Raw genomic sequence first — 20,531 nt, 5'->3', positions numbered from 1 at the left:
GTGGGGTGGGCAGAGGAGGAACAATCAGCTGGTGTGGCTTTGAAGTGTGGCTGCAGGGCTTCCAGCCCTTTCCCAGCTCAGCTGTTGAAGCAGGGCAGCAACTTCAAAGGCAGACTTGCTGTTGTTCCTGCCGGTGGGGGGTGGGGGGGGTGGGGGGGTGATTCCCATTGGTTGGCTTTAGAGAAAAGATGAGGAGGAATTCATCCTTTTCTTTGCACAGGTTTGATGCTCACCAAAGGATCTACCAGCTTTTGATTCTGACTGTCTCTACCTAGTGGGTGCAAATCAACAACAACCGCAGTCAATTTCATTGGGATTTACATTTATTTATGTACACTATTTTTACAAATCATCTGAGATGGTCAATTTTGTAATTTGTCCAGATTGTGCAACATGTGATACAAGGAAACTGCTCCTAATTACATTTTCTGCTCAAAGACATATAAAGTGGCTTTCCTAGGAACAAAGCAAAGTTTAAGAAGATTGCCCCCTTGCTGCTCTACGACCCCTTGCCCGTGATTATAACTGTTTACATCCTAAAGTCCGTTTTTCATTCTGTGTATCGGTAGTGCATTCAGACTCTTCTGTGAGTCAAGAAAGACTTATTCCATTTAGTCAACAATTCACCTTGTACAAGAGAGACATTTTTGAATACTATAATTAAAGTTTAAAAGCAAATGTAATTTCCCTCAATAATTTTATTTGGTCTATCTAAATCTTTCCATTTAAAATTTAGGTTCTTTACTTCACAATTATAAAGGGAAAAGGAAACAATCCTTGAAATATTAACTCTCTTTTTTTAAGATTTTACTTTTTATTTATTTGACAGAGAGAGACATAGCGAAAAAGGGAACACAAGCAGAGGGAGTGGGAGAGGGAGAAGCAGACTCGCCGCTGACCAGGGAGCCCGATGCAGGGCTCGATCCCAGGAACCTGGGATCATGACCTAAGCCAAAGGCAGACACTTAACCAAGTGAGCCACCCAGGCGCCCCTAACTCTAACTCTTAAAATTAAGAATAGCTTTGATTCAAAAACTAATTGTTGGACAGTGATGTGGACGGGTAAATTTCCCTGCCACTACCTCCCACTAACTTTTATTTAAATAAATATGAAAAATTAGATAAAAACATTTCAATGTACGGTACAAGATATGAGAGTCTTCAGGGAAGTTTATTATGCTAGAAAAGTGTAAGTAACCAGACAGTCACATTAAATGAGAGTTACATGACCAAAAAAGCAAGTTGCCAACACCAGTAGAGAGGTGCCCATTTATTCAGCAGCATGGCTCCAGCATGGTCCAAGGAAGACTGTTCTGGTGGGAATGAAACTGTGGGATTTAAAACAAACAAACAAACAAACAAACAAACTCCTGGGAACACAATGAAGGGAAAACATTCCAATCACAGAAAGCTTCCACAATTAGCAGATGGGTATGCTTCATGAAGAGAGTAGAAAAGACTGTCTCCTGTGCAAGTTCGGAAGAAGCAAAGATCGTTAATTCAATTAAAGTGCAGTGACGACAGCAGGGAGAACACAAATCCGTCCACTATCCATATTACATTCATCACAGAATACAATTGAAGAGGATGATGTTCTTCCAATGACTGGATTTTTACTTTTTAATTTTGCAAAAATGTTTAAATCAAAGTAGCATAATCTCGAGTCTCTCTTCCAAAGATGTATTTTTATTCCTGACTGATTGTATCCTGAAGAAATCAAAGGTCTTCACAAGGTAAAATCACCATCTCTGGTTATATTCTATCTTCCTAAGTATGTACAGACTCTCTGCGTCCAGGTATTTTGACTCCTCCCCCCCACCTTTTTTTGTATAACAAATGACTTGGAGATGTAATTTTAAAAAGCAAAACAAAACAAAAAACTGGGAAAAAATGACAAGTAAAATGATTTTAGGGACATAGGGTTTAAAAAGAAAATGCTGTTCATGGATTTAGTATATTTAGGAGCTTACTACCAGACTGCTGAACCATTACTTATGTTGTTCATTTTCTGTGATTTTATTCCAACGAGAGTTGCACACTGTCAGCTTGGTTTTGTGGCTGCTGATAGTCATACTTCCTTGCTATTAAAAAACAAAACACAACAACAAAAGAAAGAGATAAAATTAATAAAAATAGCAAAATAATTATTAGCTAACATCATTAAATTGCAGTCATGATTCTCCGTAAAGAATTAGCTTAGAATTAAATAATTTTTTCTTTTTTTTTTTTTTAAAGATTTTATTTATTTATTTGACAGAGAGAGACACAGTGAGAGAGGGAACACAAGCAGGAGGAGTGGGAGAGGGAGAAGCGAAGCAGGCTTCCCGCAGAGCAGGGAGCCCGATGCGGGGCTCGATCCCAAGACCCTGGGATCATGACCTGAGCCGAAGGCAGACGCTTAACGACTGAGCCACCCAGGCGCCCCTAAATAATTTTTTTTCATTAGAGGAAATTTATTATACTTTGTAATCCTTAATTTCTCAACACTGCTGATATCCATTTTTATATATTTACTTTATTATTATTATTTGTATAACAGGGTTATTCAGAGCTTTAAACTATAAGGCAACCATTAATTAAGCTATTAAATTAATATTTTTTAAAAAAGATTTTATTTGTTTATTTGAGAGAGCGTGTGTGCACGAGTTGGGGGAGGGAGAGGGACAAGCAGACTCTGCGATGAGCGCATGGAGCTGCATGGGGGGCTCGATCTCACAACTCTGAGATCATAACCTGAGGCAAAATCAAGTCAGATGCTTAGCGACTGAGCCATCCAGGCGCCCCAAGTTAAATTAACATTTTACAATTTCCTTCTTTCTTATCTCCCACTTCCACCTTAAGATAAGTTAATAGTAATGTTTTTGTCTGCATCATAAGGAATTTGTATTTCAACTTTTAAGTCTAAGAGACTTATTATTGAACATTGTCATTGATATAAACTAGAAGAAAAACAGATACTCATTCTGTATATTTTTTGTACTTCTGAGAAATGTTTATTGAAGAAGAATGGTTTTAACCTGCAACTAGAGAAAGTATGGAGTTAAAATCTTTGCAAATGCCATTCCTTGCCTAGAGTTAAAACTTTCACTCTATTCTTTAAGTTTTAACTAGCCAAGAAAGAGATACTATTTATTTATGCTACTCAGGGTGCATCCAAATTTTTGTGGCCTAAAGTTTATACAATTTTGGGAGTCCTCTTTAAGAAAAATAATTTTGTTTGTTATTTCCTCTTGAACTGCCAGACCGTCAGGACTAGATAGGTCACAAACACTAAGAATGATCCAATGTGATGGGATTCATTAAATGTGCAAATCCACACATATACTATTTATAAGAAAAATGGCTTCTAAAGATGTTTGCATTCTAGTCCCCAACATCTGTGAACATGTTACTTAACAGGACAAACAGGACTTTGAAGATGTGATTAAGGTAAGGATCTTGCGAGGGGGAGATTACCCTGTATTATCTGGCCCAACCTAAACACAGGGGCCTTAAAAATTAGAGACCCTTTCCTTAGTGCAGAGAAAGACTAAGAAATAAAAAAGGAAGAATGATCAGAAAGATTAAATGCTGCTGGCTCCCAAGATGGAGGCAGAGGGCCATAAACCAAGGAATGTGGGTGGTCTCTAGAAGCTGGAAAAGGCAAAGTTACAGACTCTCTTCTAGAACCTCCAGAAAGAGTACCCTACTGACACCTTGGTTTCAGACTGTTGTAGGACTTTTCCACTACAAAACTGTAAGATCGTACATTTGCGTTCTTTTAAGCCACAGGATTTGTAGTAACTTGTTACAGCAGCAGTAGAAAACCAACACACCTTACAAACACAGGAACTCTGATAAATTATATTTTATGGCATTGCCATCAAAGAAGAAAAAAACCTATACACTTGGCTTGTAATAGTATATGTTATGTTACTGAGTGTATTACTGATAGGAAATAGCTTTGTTTTGACTGGGCATCCATGGAAACTTAATTCTTTATAATTTTCCATATAGAGCTTCTGGGTCTGTACTTTTGTTTTTTAGTATTTAAGTTTTTTTAAAGAATGTTTTTTATTGTGGTAAAATATACACAAATATTGCCATTTTAACTATTTCTCAGTGTACAGTTCATAATGCTGTGCAACCCTCACATCCTCCAACCACAGAGCTCTTCTGATCATCCCAAACTGAACTCCACACCCATTAAACAACAACTTCCCACTCCCTCTGGCAACCATCATTCTACTGTCTCTGCGAATTTGCCTCCTATAAGTAAAATATGTGTTCTTTTGTGACTGGCTTATTTGCCTTCATAAGAACAATTAGGAAGTGTAATGTCCTCAGGTTCATCTGTGCTGTAGCATGTGTCAGAATTTCCTTCCTCCTAGAGACTGAATAACATCTTATTGTATTTACCACATTTTGTGTATCTGTCAAGGACACTTGGGTTGTTTCCGCCTTTTGGTGATTGTGAATAATGCTTTGTTAAATTTTACTTATTTTGAACTGGTAACATATGCAGATGGTACAAAATGCAAAAGGAACAAAGAGGAAACAGTAAAAAGCGTATCTTCCTCCTATCTGATCAATCCTACAGCCACCCACCCACTTCCTTCCCCTAAAGGAACTGCTCTCACCAGTTAAGATAAAATTTGTGCTTAAGACTTTAGAGGTTCTACTTGTGTTTATGCATGTATATATATGTATATGTACACACGTGCACACACACACACTTTTCTATTTCTCACCTGAAATTCTATTCCACCCAAGACATATACTGGTGATATTTTGATGATCATCCTTTCATGCTTCTTTTTTTTAAATTTTATTTTATTATGTTATGTTAGTCACCATACATCATTAGTTTTGTTTTTTGTTTTTTTTTTAAAGATTTTATTTATTTATTTGACAGAGAGAGACACAGCGAGAGAGGGAACACAAGCAGGGGGAGTGGGAGAGGGAGAAGCAGGCCCCCCGCCAAGCAGGGAGCCCGATGCGGGGCTCGATTCCAGGACCCTGGGACCATGACCTGAGCCGAAGCCAGACGCTTAATGACTGAGCCACCCAGGCACCCCACATCATTAGTTTTTGATGTAGTGATCCACGATTCATTGTTTTCGTATAACACCCAGTGCTCCATGCAGTATGTGCCCTCCTTAATACCTATCACTGGGCTAACCCATCCCCCCATCCCCCCCTTTTTTTTTTAAAGATTTTATTTATTTATTTGAGAGAGAGAGAATGAGAGATAGAGAGCACGAGAGGGAAGAGGGTCAGAGGGAGAAGCAGACTCCCTGCCGAGCAGGGAGCCCGATGTGGGACTCGATCCCGGGACTCCAGGATCATGACCTGAGCCGAAGGCAGTCGCTTAACCAACTGAGCCACCCAGGCGCCCCCCCATCCCCCTCTTGCTTCTTTCTATGCACACACACACCTGAGTTTTTACTGTAGACATCTTTAAAAAATGTCCAGTCTTTTCCCCTTAAATCCCACACAATCCCATCCAGGTAATGAATGTTAATAATCTGATGTGTATCTTTCCAAGCGTTCCTCCATGCTTGCATAATTATATGGAAAATTTATATTACACATAGATAACACAAGGGATATTTTGGTCATTTGATTTTAATAGAGTAGCATCCTGGTATATATACATTTTATCTTGCTCTTCTCTCTTAATAATACACCTTGGAAACCACAACTCATTCTTTTTTTTTAATTTTTAATTTTTTAAAAAGATTTTTATTTATTTATTTGAGAGAGAGAGAGAGCATGCATGAGCAGGGGGAAGGGGCAGAGGAAGAGGGAAAAGCAGACTCCCCATTGAGCAGGGAGCCCGATGTGGGACTCGGTCCCAGGACCCTGAGAATGACCTTGAGCTGAAGGCAGATACTTATCCGACTGAGCCACCTAGGTGCCCAACCACAATTCATTCTTTTAAATGGTGGCATAAAAGGCTGTGGCTTAGATGTACAATTCATTCTGGCTCCATACATTTTAAACTTTATTTCTTCTACCTGACATACATACTCATATAGTGTTCAGTACTATATGACATACTAATATTGAGACATGAACTCTGGCCTTGCACATTGATATCGCATGCCATATTCCTGGAAGCTGTTGGGTTTTTTGTTTGTTTGTTTGTTTGTTTTTTTAAGTAGGCTTCATGCCTAGCATGGAGCTCAAGGCAAGGCTTAAACTCACGATCCTGAGATGAAGACCTGAGCTGAGATCAAGAGTTGGATGCTTAACAGTCTGAGCCACCCAGGTGCCCCTGGAAGTCATTCTTATTTTGCTTTGGTTTGCAGTAATTAGTTATGATAGAAATGACTGCAAACTCCATAAATACAAAATTCAAACCCAAACTAAATGCAGCTCCAACTCAACCTCAGCCAGATCCCCAAATGCTCTTGGTCACTTCAATGCTACTCCACATGAAGGGAAGTGCAGAAGAGAGCAAATTAGAGCAGGAAGAGATAGCAATCTTAACCAACGGTTAAAATATTGAAATTTTGCAGAATTTATAAAAATATCATCATATGAACACATTTCTAGGGCTGTTCTCAGGGTTCTGGAAGGGCCCCATACAAGCAAAGGGTCCTGAAGCTTCAACTTCACAGCAGATCTGCCTTTGCTAATACTGTGCTGAGCATCTAAAAAAGGCACTACATTTTCATTACCAATTATTTCTGACAATCTTTTGCTAATCGAACTCAATTCCAAAAAATCTATTTTAAACATGCCTCCATTCAACACAGAATATACTTACAAATGGAATACATTTCCAGTGGCTGTCTTAAGCGGATTTTGCTTATTGTGTCATAAAAGCTGGGCTCTGATAAAGTTTCTGTTGTAGGTGGCACACTGAATATCCTCATAATTTTCCTTTTATTCCTAAAACATAAAACCAATATGTAAGGGAGATTTATATTAATAGCTACAAGACCGTACTAGACTCAGGACCATAGTAATCAGAAGCTACGTTAAAAGGACTTAAGTAGCAATGAACTCATCTTCTCTTTTGTCTCTTTTGGATGCCTCCTTGGCTCAAGTGTTCTTCCCTTCACTAAAAAGTATGAAGCTGTCTGTGTACGGCCACAGGGCTTGAAGAAAGTGAAGAAAGCTGAACACATCCACTTCATACAACAAAGTGACGTACCTCCGCTGTGCTTCCTCTGCTGTCCCCCTCCAAAAACCGCTGTGCTTCCACTCCTGCCCCTTCCAAAGTACTATACGGCAAAACGCACCAACTAGAAAACATCCTCTTTTTCTCCTCCCTCTGGTGCCATCCAAATAAAGCTAAATTCAAGAAACAAAAGCCCAGGGCCAGATGGCTTCCCAGGGGAATTCTATCAGACATTTAAAGAAGAATTAATACCTATTCTCCTGAAACTGTTCCAAAAAATAGAAATGGAAGGGAAACTTCCAAACTCATTTTATGAGGCCAGCATTACCTTGATCCCAAAACCAGACAAAGACCCCATCAAAAAAGAGAATTACAGACCAATATCCTTGATGAACATGGATGCAAAAATTCTCACCAAAATACTAGCCAATAGGATCCAACAGTACATTAAAAGGATTATTCACCAGGACCAAGTGGGATTTATTCCTGGGCTGCAAGGCTGGTTCAACATCCGCAAATCAATCAACGTGATACAATACATTAACAAAAGAAAGAGCAAGAATCATATGATCCTCTCAATAGATGCAGAAAAAGCATTTGACAAAGTACAACATCCTTTCTTGATCAAAACTCTTCAGAGTATAGGGATAGAGGGTACATACCTCAATATCATAAAAGCCATCTATGAAAAACCTACAGCGAATATCATTCTCAATGGGGAAAGGCTGAGAGCTTTTCCCCTAAGGTCAGGAATGCGGCAGGGATGTCCACTCTCACCACTGCTATTCAACATAGTATTAGAAGTCCTAGCCACAGCAATCAGACAACAAAAAGAAATCAAAGGCATCCAAATCGGCAAAGAGGAAGTCAAACTCTCACTCTTTGCAGATGATATGATACTGTATGTGGAAAACCCAAAAGACTCCACCCCAAAACTGCTAGAACTCATACAGGAATTCAGTAAAGTAGCAGGATATAAAATCAATGCACAGAAATCAGTGGCATTCCTATACACCAACAACAAGACAGAAGAGAGACAAATCAAGGAGTCGATCCCATTTACAATTGCACCCAAAACCATTAGATACCTAGGAATAAATCTAACCAAAGAGGCAAAGGATCTGTACTCAGAAAACTATAAAATACTCATGAAAGAAATTGAAGAAGACACAAAGAAATGGAAAAACGTTCCATGCTCATGGATTGGGAGAATCAACATTGTGAAGATGTCAATGCTACCTAGAGCAATCTACACATTCAATGCAATCCCCATCAAAATACCATTCACTTTTTTCAAAGAAATGGAACAAATAATCCTAAAATTTGTATGGAACCAGAAGAGACCCAGAATAGCCAGAGGAATACTGAAAAAGAAAAGCAAAGCTGGCGGCATCACAATTCCGGACTTCCAGCTCTATTACAAAGCTGTCATCATCAAGACAGTATGGTACTGGCACAAAAACAGACACATAGATCAATGGAACAGAATCGAGAGCCCAGAAATGGACCCTCAAGTCTATGGTCAACTTATCTTTGACAAAGCAGGAAAGAATGTCCAATGGCAAAAAGACAGTCTCTTCAACAAATGGTGTTGGGAAAATTGGACAGCCACATGCAGAAGAATGAAACCTGACCATTTCCTTACACCACACACAAAAATAGACTCCAAATGGTTGAAAGACCTAAACGTGAGACAGGAGTCCATCAAAATCCTAAAGGAGAACACAGGTAGCAACCTTTTCGACCTTAGCCGCAGCAACTTCTTCCTAGAAACATCGCCAAAGGCACGGGAAGCCAGGGCAAAAATGAACTATTGGGATTTCATCAAGATAAAAAGCTTTTGCACAGCAAAAGAAACAGTCCACAAAACCAAAAGACAACCGACAGAATGGGAGAAAATATTTGCAAATGACATATCAGATAAAGGGCTAGTATCCAAAATCTATAAAGAACTTATCAAACTCAACACCCAAAGAACAAATAATCCAATCAAGAAATGGGCAGAAGACATGAACAGACATTTCTCCAAAGAAGACATCCAAATGGCCAACAGGCACATGAAAAAGTGCTCAACATCGCTCGGCATCAGGGAAATCCAAATCAAAACCTCAATGAGATACCACCTCACACCCGTCAGAATGGCTAAAATTAACAAGTCAGGGAACGACAGATGTTGGCGGGGATGTGGAGAAAGGGGAACCCTCCTACACTGTTGGTGGGAATGCAAGCTGGTGCAACCCCTCTGGAAAACAGTATGGAGGTTCCTCAAACAGTTGAAATTAGAGCTACCGTTCAATCCAGCAATTGCACTACTGGGTATTTACCACAAAGATACAAATGTAGGGACCCGAAGGGGTACGTGTACCCCAATGTTTATAGCAGCAATGTCCACCATAGCCAAACTGTGGAAAGAGCCAAGATGCCCATCGACAGATGAATGGATAAAGAAGATGTGGTATATATACACAATGGAATATTATGCAGCCATCAAAAGGAATGAGATCTTGCCATTTGCAACGACATGGATGGAACTGGAGGGTGTTATGCTGAGTGAAATAAGTCAATCAGAGAAAGACATGTATCACATGACCTCACTGATATGAGGAATTCTTAATCTCAGGAACAATCTGAGGGTTGCTGGAGTGGTTGGGGGTGGGAGGGATGGGGTGGCTGGGGTGATAGACATTGGGGAGGGTATGTGCTACGGTGAGCGCTGTGAATTGTGCAAGACTGTTGAATCACAGTTCTGTACTTCTGAAACAAATAACGCAACATATTTTAAGAAAAAAGGAAAAGAAGAAGATAACAGGAGAGGAAGAAAAGGGGAGTATGTCAGAGGGGGAGACGAACCATGAGAGATGATGGACTCTGAAAAACAAACTGAGGGTTCTAGAGGGGAGGGGGGTAGGGGGATGGGTTAGCCTGGTGATGGGTATTGAGGAGGGCACGTTCTGCATGGAGTACTGGGTGTTATGAACAAACAATGAATCATGGAACACTGCACCAAAAACTAATGATGTAATATATGGTGATTAACATAACAATAAAAAATTAAAAAAAAACAAATAGAGCTAAATTACTGGGTGAGAGAATAAACAGAATGCGAGTAGATCTTCATTTTGGAAAATAATGAATCACATTTCTTAAATACAATAGCATGGCCTTAGTGGGTCCATCTACTTAAAATCAACAACAGTGTCTCTGTTTTTGTTTTTTTTTTTTAAGATTTTATTTATTTATTTGACAGAGAGAGACATAGCGAGAAAGAGAACACAAGCAGAGGGAGTGGGAGAGGGAGAAGCAGGCTTCCCGCCGAGCAGGGAGCCCGATGAGGGGCTCGATTCCAGCACCCTGGGACCATGACCTGAGCCGAAGGCAGACACTTAATGACTGAGCCACCCAGGCGCCCCCAGTGTCTCTGTTTTTAAAACAGGATGGTGGGGAGGAGGTGGTGGCTGTTTCTGGAGGAAAGCTGTTACCTGCGGAGCCTTCTCAGCCACTCCCAAGGCCAGGCTGCCAATGGGTCAGCTGCTCTGGGGCTCATGCAGCCTAGAAGGGCAAACCTGCCTGAGAGCAGGTGCTCCCCGGGCAAACATCAATTCTTTCTCAATTACTAATTACTCTAATCTATGTAATGCTTTTCTAACCTTGGTAGAGAATACCAAGAAGCATGTGGCTATAAGGAGAAGCGACTTGGTCCAACTAATACCGCTTTTCCTCCTCAAAGCACCCACCTCTCTCTATATATATATTTAAAAGAAAGGAGCCAGGGAGTATGGAAAATAATAAAATATGCTACAACATCTGGAATTAAAGCAGGAAATATTTATTGAGGATTTACACTATATGGCACACCAGGGACACAAAGGTTAAGGGTCAAAGTCCTTGTTCTGAAGGGACTAGAGTTTTTGTGGAACAGACAAGTCGTCAGATAATACCATTATTATTCAGTAAGTGCTATGATACGGCTGTGTCTAAGAATCAGAAGGGAAAACTTAAAATGTGTGAAGAGAGAATAGCTAAAAACATAGGGATTAGGGTTTTTGCATTTCAGGGACACAGGCCAAAGAAATACGCTCATCCAAGAGTGACAGTGAACCCAGGCTGGATGACCAAACTGAGCTGTATTAGAAATGATAGAATGGGAAGGCAAAGCCGGTCAGGGTGCCCAGAGCTGCACTTAAATCTCCAGCTCTTAAAGCAATGGGCTCTTCAAAGCCAAACTGGCGTCCAGGGCTCGAGAACAGACCCGAGGACACAGTGCTTTCCTAGCAGGAACAAAAATGCTTATGAAATTATTTGTGCGCATTTAATTCGGAACAAACAAACAAACAAACAAACGTATCAACTTTTGAAATACTAAAAACTTTACCTCTTGGCATACATGAAGAGAACAAAGCTAACAAGGATCACTACCAGGTAAACATTGGTGGCTTCGTTCCAGGCCTCATGAACACTATAATCCATAGAGCCATCGTCAGCCATCACCCCGTAACCTGCAGGCATGGGGCTGGAAGAAAGAGAAGAGAGCAGGGTTTCTCTTAGTTAGTGGTGGTACGACCGTCTCTGTGGAAGGGCTGGCAAGCATATGGCCTACTGGCCAACTCCAGCCTGCTGCCTATTTTTGGATGGCCCAGGGGCTAGGAATGGTTTTACATTTCTAATCGGATACATTTTAAATGACTGTAGGTACCTGTACAATATCCTTGCTTTCTGCTTCCCAGCCCTTGAAGCCGAAAATATTTGCAATCTGGCCCTTTAAGAAAAAGTTTGCCAACTCCTGGCCTAGATGACTAGGGTGTGTAACATATTTCCCCTTATTTTTGATGTGGAAACATTTTATCTTCTGCATGAAGGTGAAAACTGGAGTTTAAAAATCCTATTACAAAAAGACAACAGAAAGGATATATGGTTGAAATGTTATTGCCCAGTTTCTGAAACTGTGGCTATCACCCAGATGAAAGCACCCAAATATTTGAAAACACAGACCCAAACAACAGGCTGTGATATCAAAAAATCGTGTTGTGCTCATGACCGTAGCCTAGAAAAGATGAGACAGCCATTGTAATGCTCTTCCACTGGCCTCCCGGGCAAGTGGAAAATGTTCAGAGCTTTATCTAGTTTTGGCCTCCAGGCCAAATGTGCTTGAAAGAAGCTATGGGATAAAAAGTTACTTTTTGCTATTTACACAGCTGTGACTTCTATTCAAGGAAATGCATTCTTTGGACATTCCCACAGAAAATAAGAGTGGTAAGAGCAAGTGTATCAAATAGCAAGTGAAAGAGTAACTGTTTCCTCTTTGTGTTTGGAGTTAGTGGAATTTTTCCTTGAAGAGAAAGTCCTCCCTCCTGTTTGGATATACCAGGTAAGTCTGATAAGTAAAATGACCTATGTGAAAGAAAACCAAAAGCATTTTTTTTAGACATTCTATAAGAAGGAGGAGAAAAACTGAACAAGTGATAGGTGATCAATGTACTGTAGCTTCTAGGAATAAGACAGTCATTTTCTAATTCCAAGAAAAAGAGTATCTGAAATGTCCAAGAAATTGTTTTGCAACTTTTCTCTAGACATCCTACAACAATGAAGGCATTGCAGACATTCTTGCACTAAGATATCTTCCAATCTCCTGTAAGTCTCCAAAATGTTCTGTAATGTAGAGCTAGCTTAGTAAGTTAACAAGTGTACATTAAGGGCAGTGTCTGTTTGCTTTCTTATAGCTTACCTCTGCATAAAATGAATAAAATTCTCCCATAAGTTTGCTCCTAAGCCAGGTGGCATGTTTTCCCTGTTCTGACATCTGAAGTTTTTGTCAGATGTTTGGGGACATATTGTATTGATTTATGATAAAGTGAGTATCATGAATGATCATTTAACTTAAACTCTAGACACTGAGGTCAAGAGTGATCTCTTCAAAAGACCTATTGGTATCTGATGAATATAAAGATTGGTCTTATAAAAAATTAGCCAAGTAATAATAAAAACAGAATTTAAATCATAAAAATTTATACATGCAAGATCTAAGTATTATTTAAATATCACACCATACCCAATTCCTTGATATTAAAGACTGGCTATGGATTTTCTTTTTTTTTTTAAGAGAGTGGGAGACACAGGGAGATTTGGTATATTCAGTTTTAATTCTTATTTCTTAAAACTGAACTCCAGAGTTTCTCTGAAAGTAACATTATGATTCATAGTAAGTAATCAGCCTATTTTAGAAATGGAAACTTTTGGAAGAGACTGTAATTGTCTTCATGATTTATGAAATCTAGAATTTTACTCATGCTGAAAAGTAACAACAACGAATGTGTTTTTGGCAAAAAGAGATGACTTCGGACGTCTGATTTGAGATGCTGCAGAAGGCCACTGACGATTATGTCACAAAGGTGGTAGGTTTCAAGATTGGGAGCTATTAAATTCAGGAAGAAACAGGGAACATACAGCAATGGCCATTAGAACATTTTGCAGGTGTCCTTTACCCGACAAATCACAGAAGTGTTTCCTACTTGTTTTCTAACACCTGAATGGATCTGAGCCAGGTTAATTTCTTGCTTCATTTTCTCACAAAATTCTGTTCATGGGCCACTTAAAAAAAGTGGTATATTCCTACAGGGCTTGTCTTCATCCTGCTACAAATATGCCCGTCTTGAATTGTATTTAGAGAAGGATTTTGAATTACCAGTGACCCAGAACGGTAAAATTTTAACATGAATTAAACAACATGTATTATACAACATCATTGGTATGCAATGACACTACCATCCCACAGTTCCAGGGACACGCACTCGAATTATTTTTAGTACCGTAGTTGTGAAAGATTTGTACCAAGGGTAGGCCTTTCCTGCCCAGTCCTCCATCATGACCAATGGCATGACTTTGCAAGACTGCCAGGAATAAGGAATGGCCTTGCCCGGAGTCATAGTACAGACCCATGGCCCACATGTGGCCTGACCTCTGACTGTCACCTGCTAGCACGCTACAGTCTAACCAAGTGTCACATACACACTTGCTAAGCAGTTACTTCATACCACCACAACCTTCTATAGCAAAATGTCCAGGGGCATTACAATGGTTCATTCCTGGCAAGTTAATGCTTCAGCAAGATCACTGATGTAGCTAGCCATGTGCTTGGATCGTCATTCAGGGTTCTTTTGAGAAAACTGAACATTTTTCACATATTTTTTCCTGGACACTAATGCTTGAACCATTTCAGTAAGGAGCTGAATTAAGACCCAACTAAAACATTAGTATCCAGAGACAGAATTCCCAAAATATGGCAACTAGGGCTTGGTTTAATTTGATAAACTTTTAGGTTGAGAACTAGGAGAAAATTTTCCAGGGATCAAGTGACTATATCTTAAGTTTTAAAATCAGTCCTGATTTTAGGTTCCTGATACCATGTCTAGGTGGTTCTAAAATTGAGTATCACTTGTCATTATGCCTTAAATATTATCATTTTTGTCTCAGACCTTTGCTATCTTAATACAAATCCAGATTAGAATCACTTATACAGTTCCTTACAACACAATCCACTGCATAAATGTAATTTTCTTGCTCTGTCCTCTGAAACACTGAAGGTTCGGGTTCCTAAAGCAGAAGGGTACAAGGTAACAGGCCTTCAACCATGAGGAAGAAGGCAGTCTGTGGGTTTATGAGTAGGGCAGTCCACATACTGAATTTTTGTAACCACCCTGCTGGGAGGCACTGAATTCCATTTTATAGAAGAAACCGGGAAGGTGGTAGTAGTGGTTATGTAACTTGCCCAAAGTTGCACAGGCTAGGGTTGTCACATGTAACTGACTCCCAAACCTGAACCCTTCCCAGTCGTGCCCCCGGTTCTGTGACACCCGCTCCTCCCGGAAAGAAATCCAGTCGCGCGGGTATAAAATATAATCCCCTCCCAGTAAGTGACCACAGGGAGCCTCCAGAGCTGCCGGGACATCTTTTGCGTTTCCGCCGCTCGCAGGCCGCGGAATCACCTGCGGAATCTTAAAAACACTCGCGCTAAACTCCAGCGGCCCCGGGGCCGTCTCGCCTCCACCCCTGCTCGCGTTGCCACGCGGCTGCTTGGGTGTGTTGTCTGCATCTCTGGCACTCGGACCCCTACTATTCCCTACAACCCCGGGAGGCTCGGTGCACTGGCTGGAGGCGTAGGAGCCTCAGAGCCCAGGGCTGGGGGCGCGCGGCGGGCAGCGGTCCCCTCCCCTCCCCCGCGAGGCCCCGGCGGGGCGGGGCGGCGCGCGGGCGGGGGGGCGGGGCCGGGTGACGCGGCCCCGCCTCGGGCCCGGGAGGCGCGGAGACGCGGGTCCACTCACGCTGCTGGCTCCGGAGGCGGCACGCGGCCAGGTTGCTCCGCTCGGGGCTCTTTCCCCCCCCGAGCTGAGACCGGACGCGCGGGACCCGGTTACCGAACGGACCTGGACGACCTCTGCCTTCGTCATTTCCTGCCGGCCCGCCGGTTTCCGGATGAAACGAGGAGCCAGGTCTTTCCCCCCGCCCCCCTTTTCAGTTTTTGAACGGGAGCGACGCAGCGACGGCTCCGGTGCCGCCCCCGGGCGCGTGAGTGGAGCCGGGCTCCCTTCCCCTCCCCCCGCGGCGCGTCACCGCCGCGCCCCCCCGCCCTCCGCGAGCCCCCGGCCCCGAGCCCGGAGCCCCCGCGGGAGGGCTGGGCGGGCCCGGGGCGCGGGGCGCTGGTGATGGCCGTGGGTCTCGCCGCCCCCGTCTGGAAGTCCACGTGGGTGTAGCTGTGGTGTGCCAAAACCGGGCGAGAAGTAGCGGGGACAGGTCATTACCCGGGAGTTCCGTGCTTCTTCCCGCCCCACTTCGGCGCGCCCGGGCGTGACTTAAAGCGTGGGGGGGGGGGAATGTGCATTGTCCCACGAATCGGGAGTAGGCTGGGAAACACGAAGATTTTTTTTCGTAATGAGGACATAGAGTTACTTTTAATATTTACTTTGATACTTAAGAAAGCGTATGCTCTCCAAATTGTCTTTCCATTTCCCCTGTCATAATGAATGATGCGTGGCTGAGACTGTTGAGGTGTTTTAAAAAACTGGACGTCCCAGGATGCTGCAATATTGTCAGTTGAAATGATTTTTGTGCCTTAAAAAAAAAGTGTGTATAGGGACTTGAAAAATATATTTTCTAGCATAAGACAGGTAATGAATTTATGCAGGATTTCAGCATCAGTATTGAAGTAATCAGATTTCAGCAGTTGGTAGCTGCCTTGCGAGTAAATGGTCACTTGTCCACATGCCTGAGGTCTTAGCTGTTTATGTTGAGCTAGCTCTCTAGGGTCAGCTGACTGCTAAGTATAATTCATCTTAGACCTTGTAGAGGTTGTAGTCTTAATAAGCAGAGGTAAGAGCTAACATTTAGCCCAAATCCCTTAGCAAGTTTTCTTTGCCTTTTTTGTGGCTCTTTATGTTACAATTAAGCTCACCTTTGTCTGAAGAGCATTACTTGGTACAATAAGGTACTAGCTTTATTTGCAGGATTAATGCATGTTAGTTTTTACGCATTATATATACATTATCAAATATATGCCTTATAACCGTTTAGTTTGACTCTGACGTTGGAAAATTAGGAACAATAATAATGGGTAGTGTTGAGTACTGATGGTTTGCAAGTCCTGTGCCAAATGGTACATGCTTTATCTCATTTAATCTTCGGGGGTAACTTTCGCCATAAGCATAGGTTGCTCAAAAATTTTTGAATACATGGGTTTGATTTGAATAGGTCCAAATGTGGAGTATGTACATTAATTACTTCTGTTTCTGCTTTTGTGAAAAAGGGGGTTGGCAATATAAAGTGACTCATTGAGTAAATTAATATGTTTTCCAAGTTGGAAGGTGGCTTTAAAATTGCATAGAACTGCAATTAGTCTCTTTATTTGGGGATTCAATAGTTTCTAAAGCATTGTGTTTCATTTATCCAAGTTCCCATAACACACCATCATCATCCAATGAACAGGCTATTCTTGGACATTGGAAGAAGGTAAATGTTGGGGAACCATAAGGCCCTTGTGAAAGGCTCCCTCCTACCGTATTTTTTCTAAGTGGCATTCCTAATTAGGGGTTGACAGATGACAATGAAACAGGAAGAGTAATTTTCCAATACCAGACCAAGGAAATAAAAAACAACGGGTTGGTTATTACTCTGTTCATGAGTCTAACATTCGTGGGTATATGAAGAATGTTAGATTATCTGCATTGTAGGGTCTCTACCTAATTTTTCATTTTGCTCTAAGTATCATAAGCAGTTTGGAGTGCAGTATTTTGTGCATAAAGAAGTTAACATTTTTTATTGTATTTAGTTGAGTAGTTTTGACTTCCTTAATCAAGAAGTTTATTTTGACTGTGTTTCCAAAAATACAGTGTAGTGATTTGTATAGGCATAACAATGATGAGAATGATTGTGAGGTTTAACAGTTTGCATCTTGTGAGAGTAGAAGTAGTTGAAAAGGACTGGAGAGGACAAGGGAGGTGCTTGGAAATGCGTCTTATTTGTGATGAGAACATATCGGACTTAACCTGTCTCCTAATTCTAGTGGCCCATCGTTGGAGAGGAAGAGATTGGGAATGCTTTGCAAGTCAGTATTTATAAGAGGGCTCCTTTACCTCCAAGCCTTCTCTTCGGGGAGGGGATAAGTGGAGAGCTGTCTTTCAGTGGAAGGATATAAGAAGAAAAAAATGCAGATATTTTCTTTTGGAGTTAATATTTCCACTCATCGTGACTAACTGATTCTTGTCATCTTGTCACCACATGCATCTTCAGGCACTTTCCTAGTAGATATTTGATATTTGTGGGCAGCTGCTAGTAAATCAAGTAAAGAAAGGCAGGGGGTGGATTGGGGGTGGAGACAAAGCTCAAGGGTACAGCAAAGCATTAATAAAAGGCTTTTCATTTGGGCAAAATTTAGGAACTGGGCCTCCAATGGCCTCTGTTATGGAAATATTCTAGTAGTATTAACTCTATGTGTTTAAAATCTCTTGTATGTTATTTGTATCCAGAAATATGGAGAATATCCCTTTGATGTGTTTTATGAACAATGGAACATTTAGCATACAGTACATGAAAGTTACTGAATTTTTTCACGTCAGCCATTTCTGTATGTTTGTCGTTGTTGGAAAGTCAGAGCAACCATAATGCCAGCATTGGCTCCTGTTTGTAAGGCATTTAAGCAGTGTCGTTTCATCGTTTTGGAAGACAAGCTCTTCTCATTCCTTCAAAACTTGGCTCTCACGTGGAGTGCCCTTTAAAGCTCCAGAGTGCAGGGATCTTTTCTGTCACTCATTGCCATATCTCCAGAGCCTGGAACAGAGCCTGGCATATGGAAGGTACACAGTGGCTGTTTGTGGAATGAACAAAAATACATTGGAATCCTCTTTTCTTTTCACTGCTGAAGATCCCACGTAACTTTAGGGGCCGGGCACTCCAGCTTTACCTTCTCCACAGAATCTGCAGCCCACAATAAGCTCTTTGAATGTTAGATGTTTATGCCACATACTTTGGCATTTAATCTTTTATGGCTTTATACTGTTACATAAGCATTTCCGTATTTTGTTTCCCCACCTAAAATAGAGGCTACTCAGGGCAGAGAATATATATTTATAAGGTACTGTGTTTCCTTGTTTATCCAGTGTAACAATATGTGCAGAGTAGGTTTATTTACTTATTGAGTGAATATTAGATACCATAGGGGAAATGTCAGAGGTACTGAAAATGTGGTTCCAATCTTCAAGTAGGTAGTATTTTAGTAGGCAAACATTTGTGTACACATGTGAAACAGTATGAGAATTTGTAGCTAAATGAAACAAAGTAATAATAAGAGCTAACATTTATGTAGTGCTTAAAATGTGCCAGGTACTGTTCCAGGAGCCTTTGCCTGTTAATTTCTATGAATCTCATAACAGTCTTTTGAAGTAATAGGTACAGTTAGAATTCCCTTTTTTCAAAATGAGGAAACTAAGGTACAGCAGGGTAATTAAGTCACTTGCCCAAGATCACAATGCAAATAGTAAGTAGGGAGTGTGAGTGTGCTGCAGAAACAATGCAATGGATTTTCCAAATACAAGCGGTTGACAAATGGTTACGGGGCATTGTGGTTTGAAATGACTAAAGGCAAGGGGAGAGAAACTGAATTTTGAATCTCAGAGCTGAATGAGGATTATAACTCTTCGTAGGTATTGAATTCTAGGACAGTGATTCAGCAGGACATAGGACGGTGCCTGTTTATTAATTTAGTGTCAAAAAACTTCCGTGAAATATAATACTGAGTGATACTTGATGTCTTACTGCTTTTCTTTTTTAAACACTTATAGATTTCATCCCTAGTGGTAGTAATTTACCAGGAAGTGAGCATTACTGAAAGTTTCCTATGCACTTCTATCTATTTGCTTTGTTGTTACGTGGAATTTCAATCCACTTTTTCAGCTTGTCTTGGGCAGTAGAGAACACTGTTGGGGCCAGGAGGCCTCTTCAAACCAAGAAATATTTCTTTGGTGGAAAAAAATGTAAAAATTGTGCTGTTGATTGGGTGACAGACCTGGAGTGAAGCATTCTGAAGCTGTGTGGAATTGGATGAGGGGCTGCCAACAAAAGCCAGCAAGATGAAGAAAAATGGGATTCTCTGAAAACCCACTTTTGTGTCCCTTTTGTCAGGAGCTGACAGTATTATTTTGGGGGTGTTGGGCATCAACAGAGTCACTGAATCTAAACGACTGCAGAGATAGGGGCGTACATACATCAGTACCCCCACTGTCCAGGAATCAGAGGAGGAAGTGCCCTTGAATGAAGCATGGGCCACAAACCCGGTTAGCTGCAGCCAGGGAGGACACACGCTCTGCAGGTATAGTATCCTGTGTTACAGGTCCTTTCTGCTGGGCAGGAGGTCATGTTGTTTGTCTTGGGGATAGCTTTGTAATCTGAGTCAGTGAAGCAATGACCTGCTGTTGTCACTTTAATATCAGCACATATTTTGGGATGCCCTGTCAGAGAAGCAACTTAGAACTATGGATATTGTCACACCCTTGTGTTCTGTTTAAACATCCCAGGAAATAATTGGAGTTAAAATAATCTATGTTGAAGTGTTTATCCAATTGACATGTTAGCTTTAATCTTAATTTCAGGTTCTTCTCTAATGGGGGGTTTTAGGGAAAGAGAAAATGAAGCACTGATTCATTTATTTTAGTTCTATCAGTAAGGGGTAATTTAATAAAATCTCTACTGCCCCATTTGATGAATTTTAGGGTTGTAGAGCTGGATCCTGAATGTGAGCCAGTGCTGATCTAGTGCGGTGGTTCTTTAAGTAGGAGTACATCAGAATGACCCTGGGTTTATTATTTAAGTAACAGATATCTTAGCCTAACCCTAGAGATTCAGATTCTTTAGAGCTGGGCCTGGGCATCTGTATTTTAAA

General features: G+C 41.1%; 2 protein-coding genes across 4 annotated transcripts in view; one reads left to right on the top strand and one right to left on the bottom strand.

The window, feature by feature from the left end:
• Nucleotides 1-305: 305 nt before the first annotated feature.
• Nucleotides 306-15,549, bottom strand: SMIM19 (small integral membrane protein 19). Its single transcript, XM_028124063.2, has 4 exons — nt 15,427-15,549; nt 11,484-11,621; nt 6,755-6,879; nt 306-2,081 (listed from the first exon to the last, which is right to left on the bottom strand). Exons 2-4 carry the CDS (start codon nt 11,615-11,617, stop codon nt 2,017-2,019), a joined length of 324 nt encoding a protein of 107 aa, XP_027979864.1. The 5' UTR covers nt 11,618-11,621; nt 15,427-15,549; the 3' UTR covers nt 306-2,016.
• Nucleotides 15,433-20,531, top strand: part of SLC20A2 (solute carrier family 20 member 2) — a 104,733-nt gene continuing 99,634 nt past the window's right edge. For 2 of the 3 annotated variants that reach the window (XM_028124057.2, XM_088020977.1), the window contains exon 1: nt 15,433-15,594. The gene's annotated coding sequence lies outside the window, so the exon portion shown is untranslated. Of the gene's footprint in view, nt 15,595-15,619; nt 15,671-20,531 lie in introns of those variants that run through there. The other variant, XM_028124058.2, reaches the window with a different exon arrangement.

Source organism: Eumetopias jubatus, unplaced genomic scaffold (assembly GCF_037043125.1).
Source record: "Eumetopias jubatus isolate StellerSeaLion01/CBP00866 unplaced genomic scaffold, mEumJub1_p1.0 scaffold_2, whole genome shotgun sequence".
NCBI classification, from domain to species: Eukaryota; Metazoa; Chordata; class Mammalia; order Carnivora; family Otariidae; genus Eumetopias; species Eumetopias jubatus.
The sequence above is the reverse complement of the archived record's forward strand: the minus strand, read 5'-3'. Positions and strand labels throughout refer to the sequence as shown.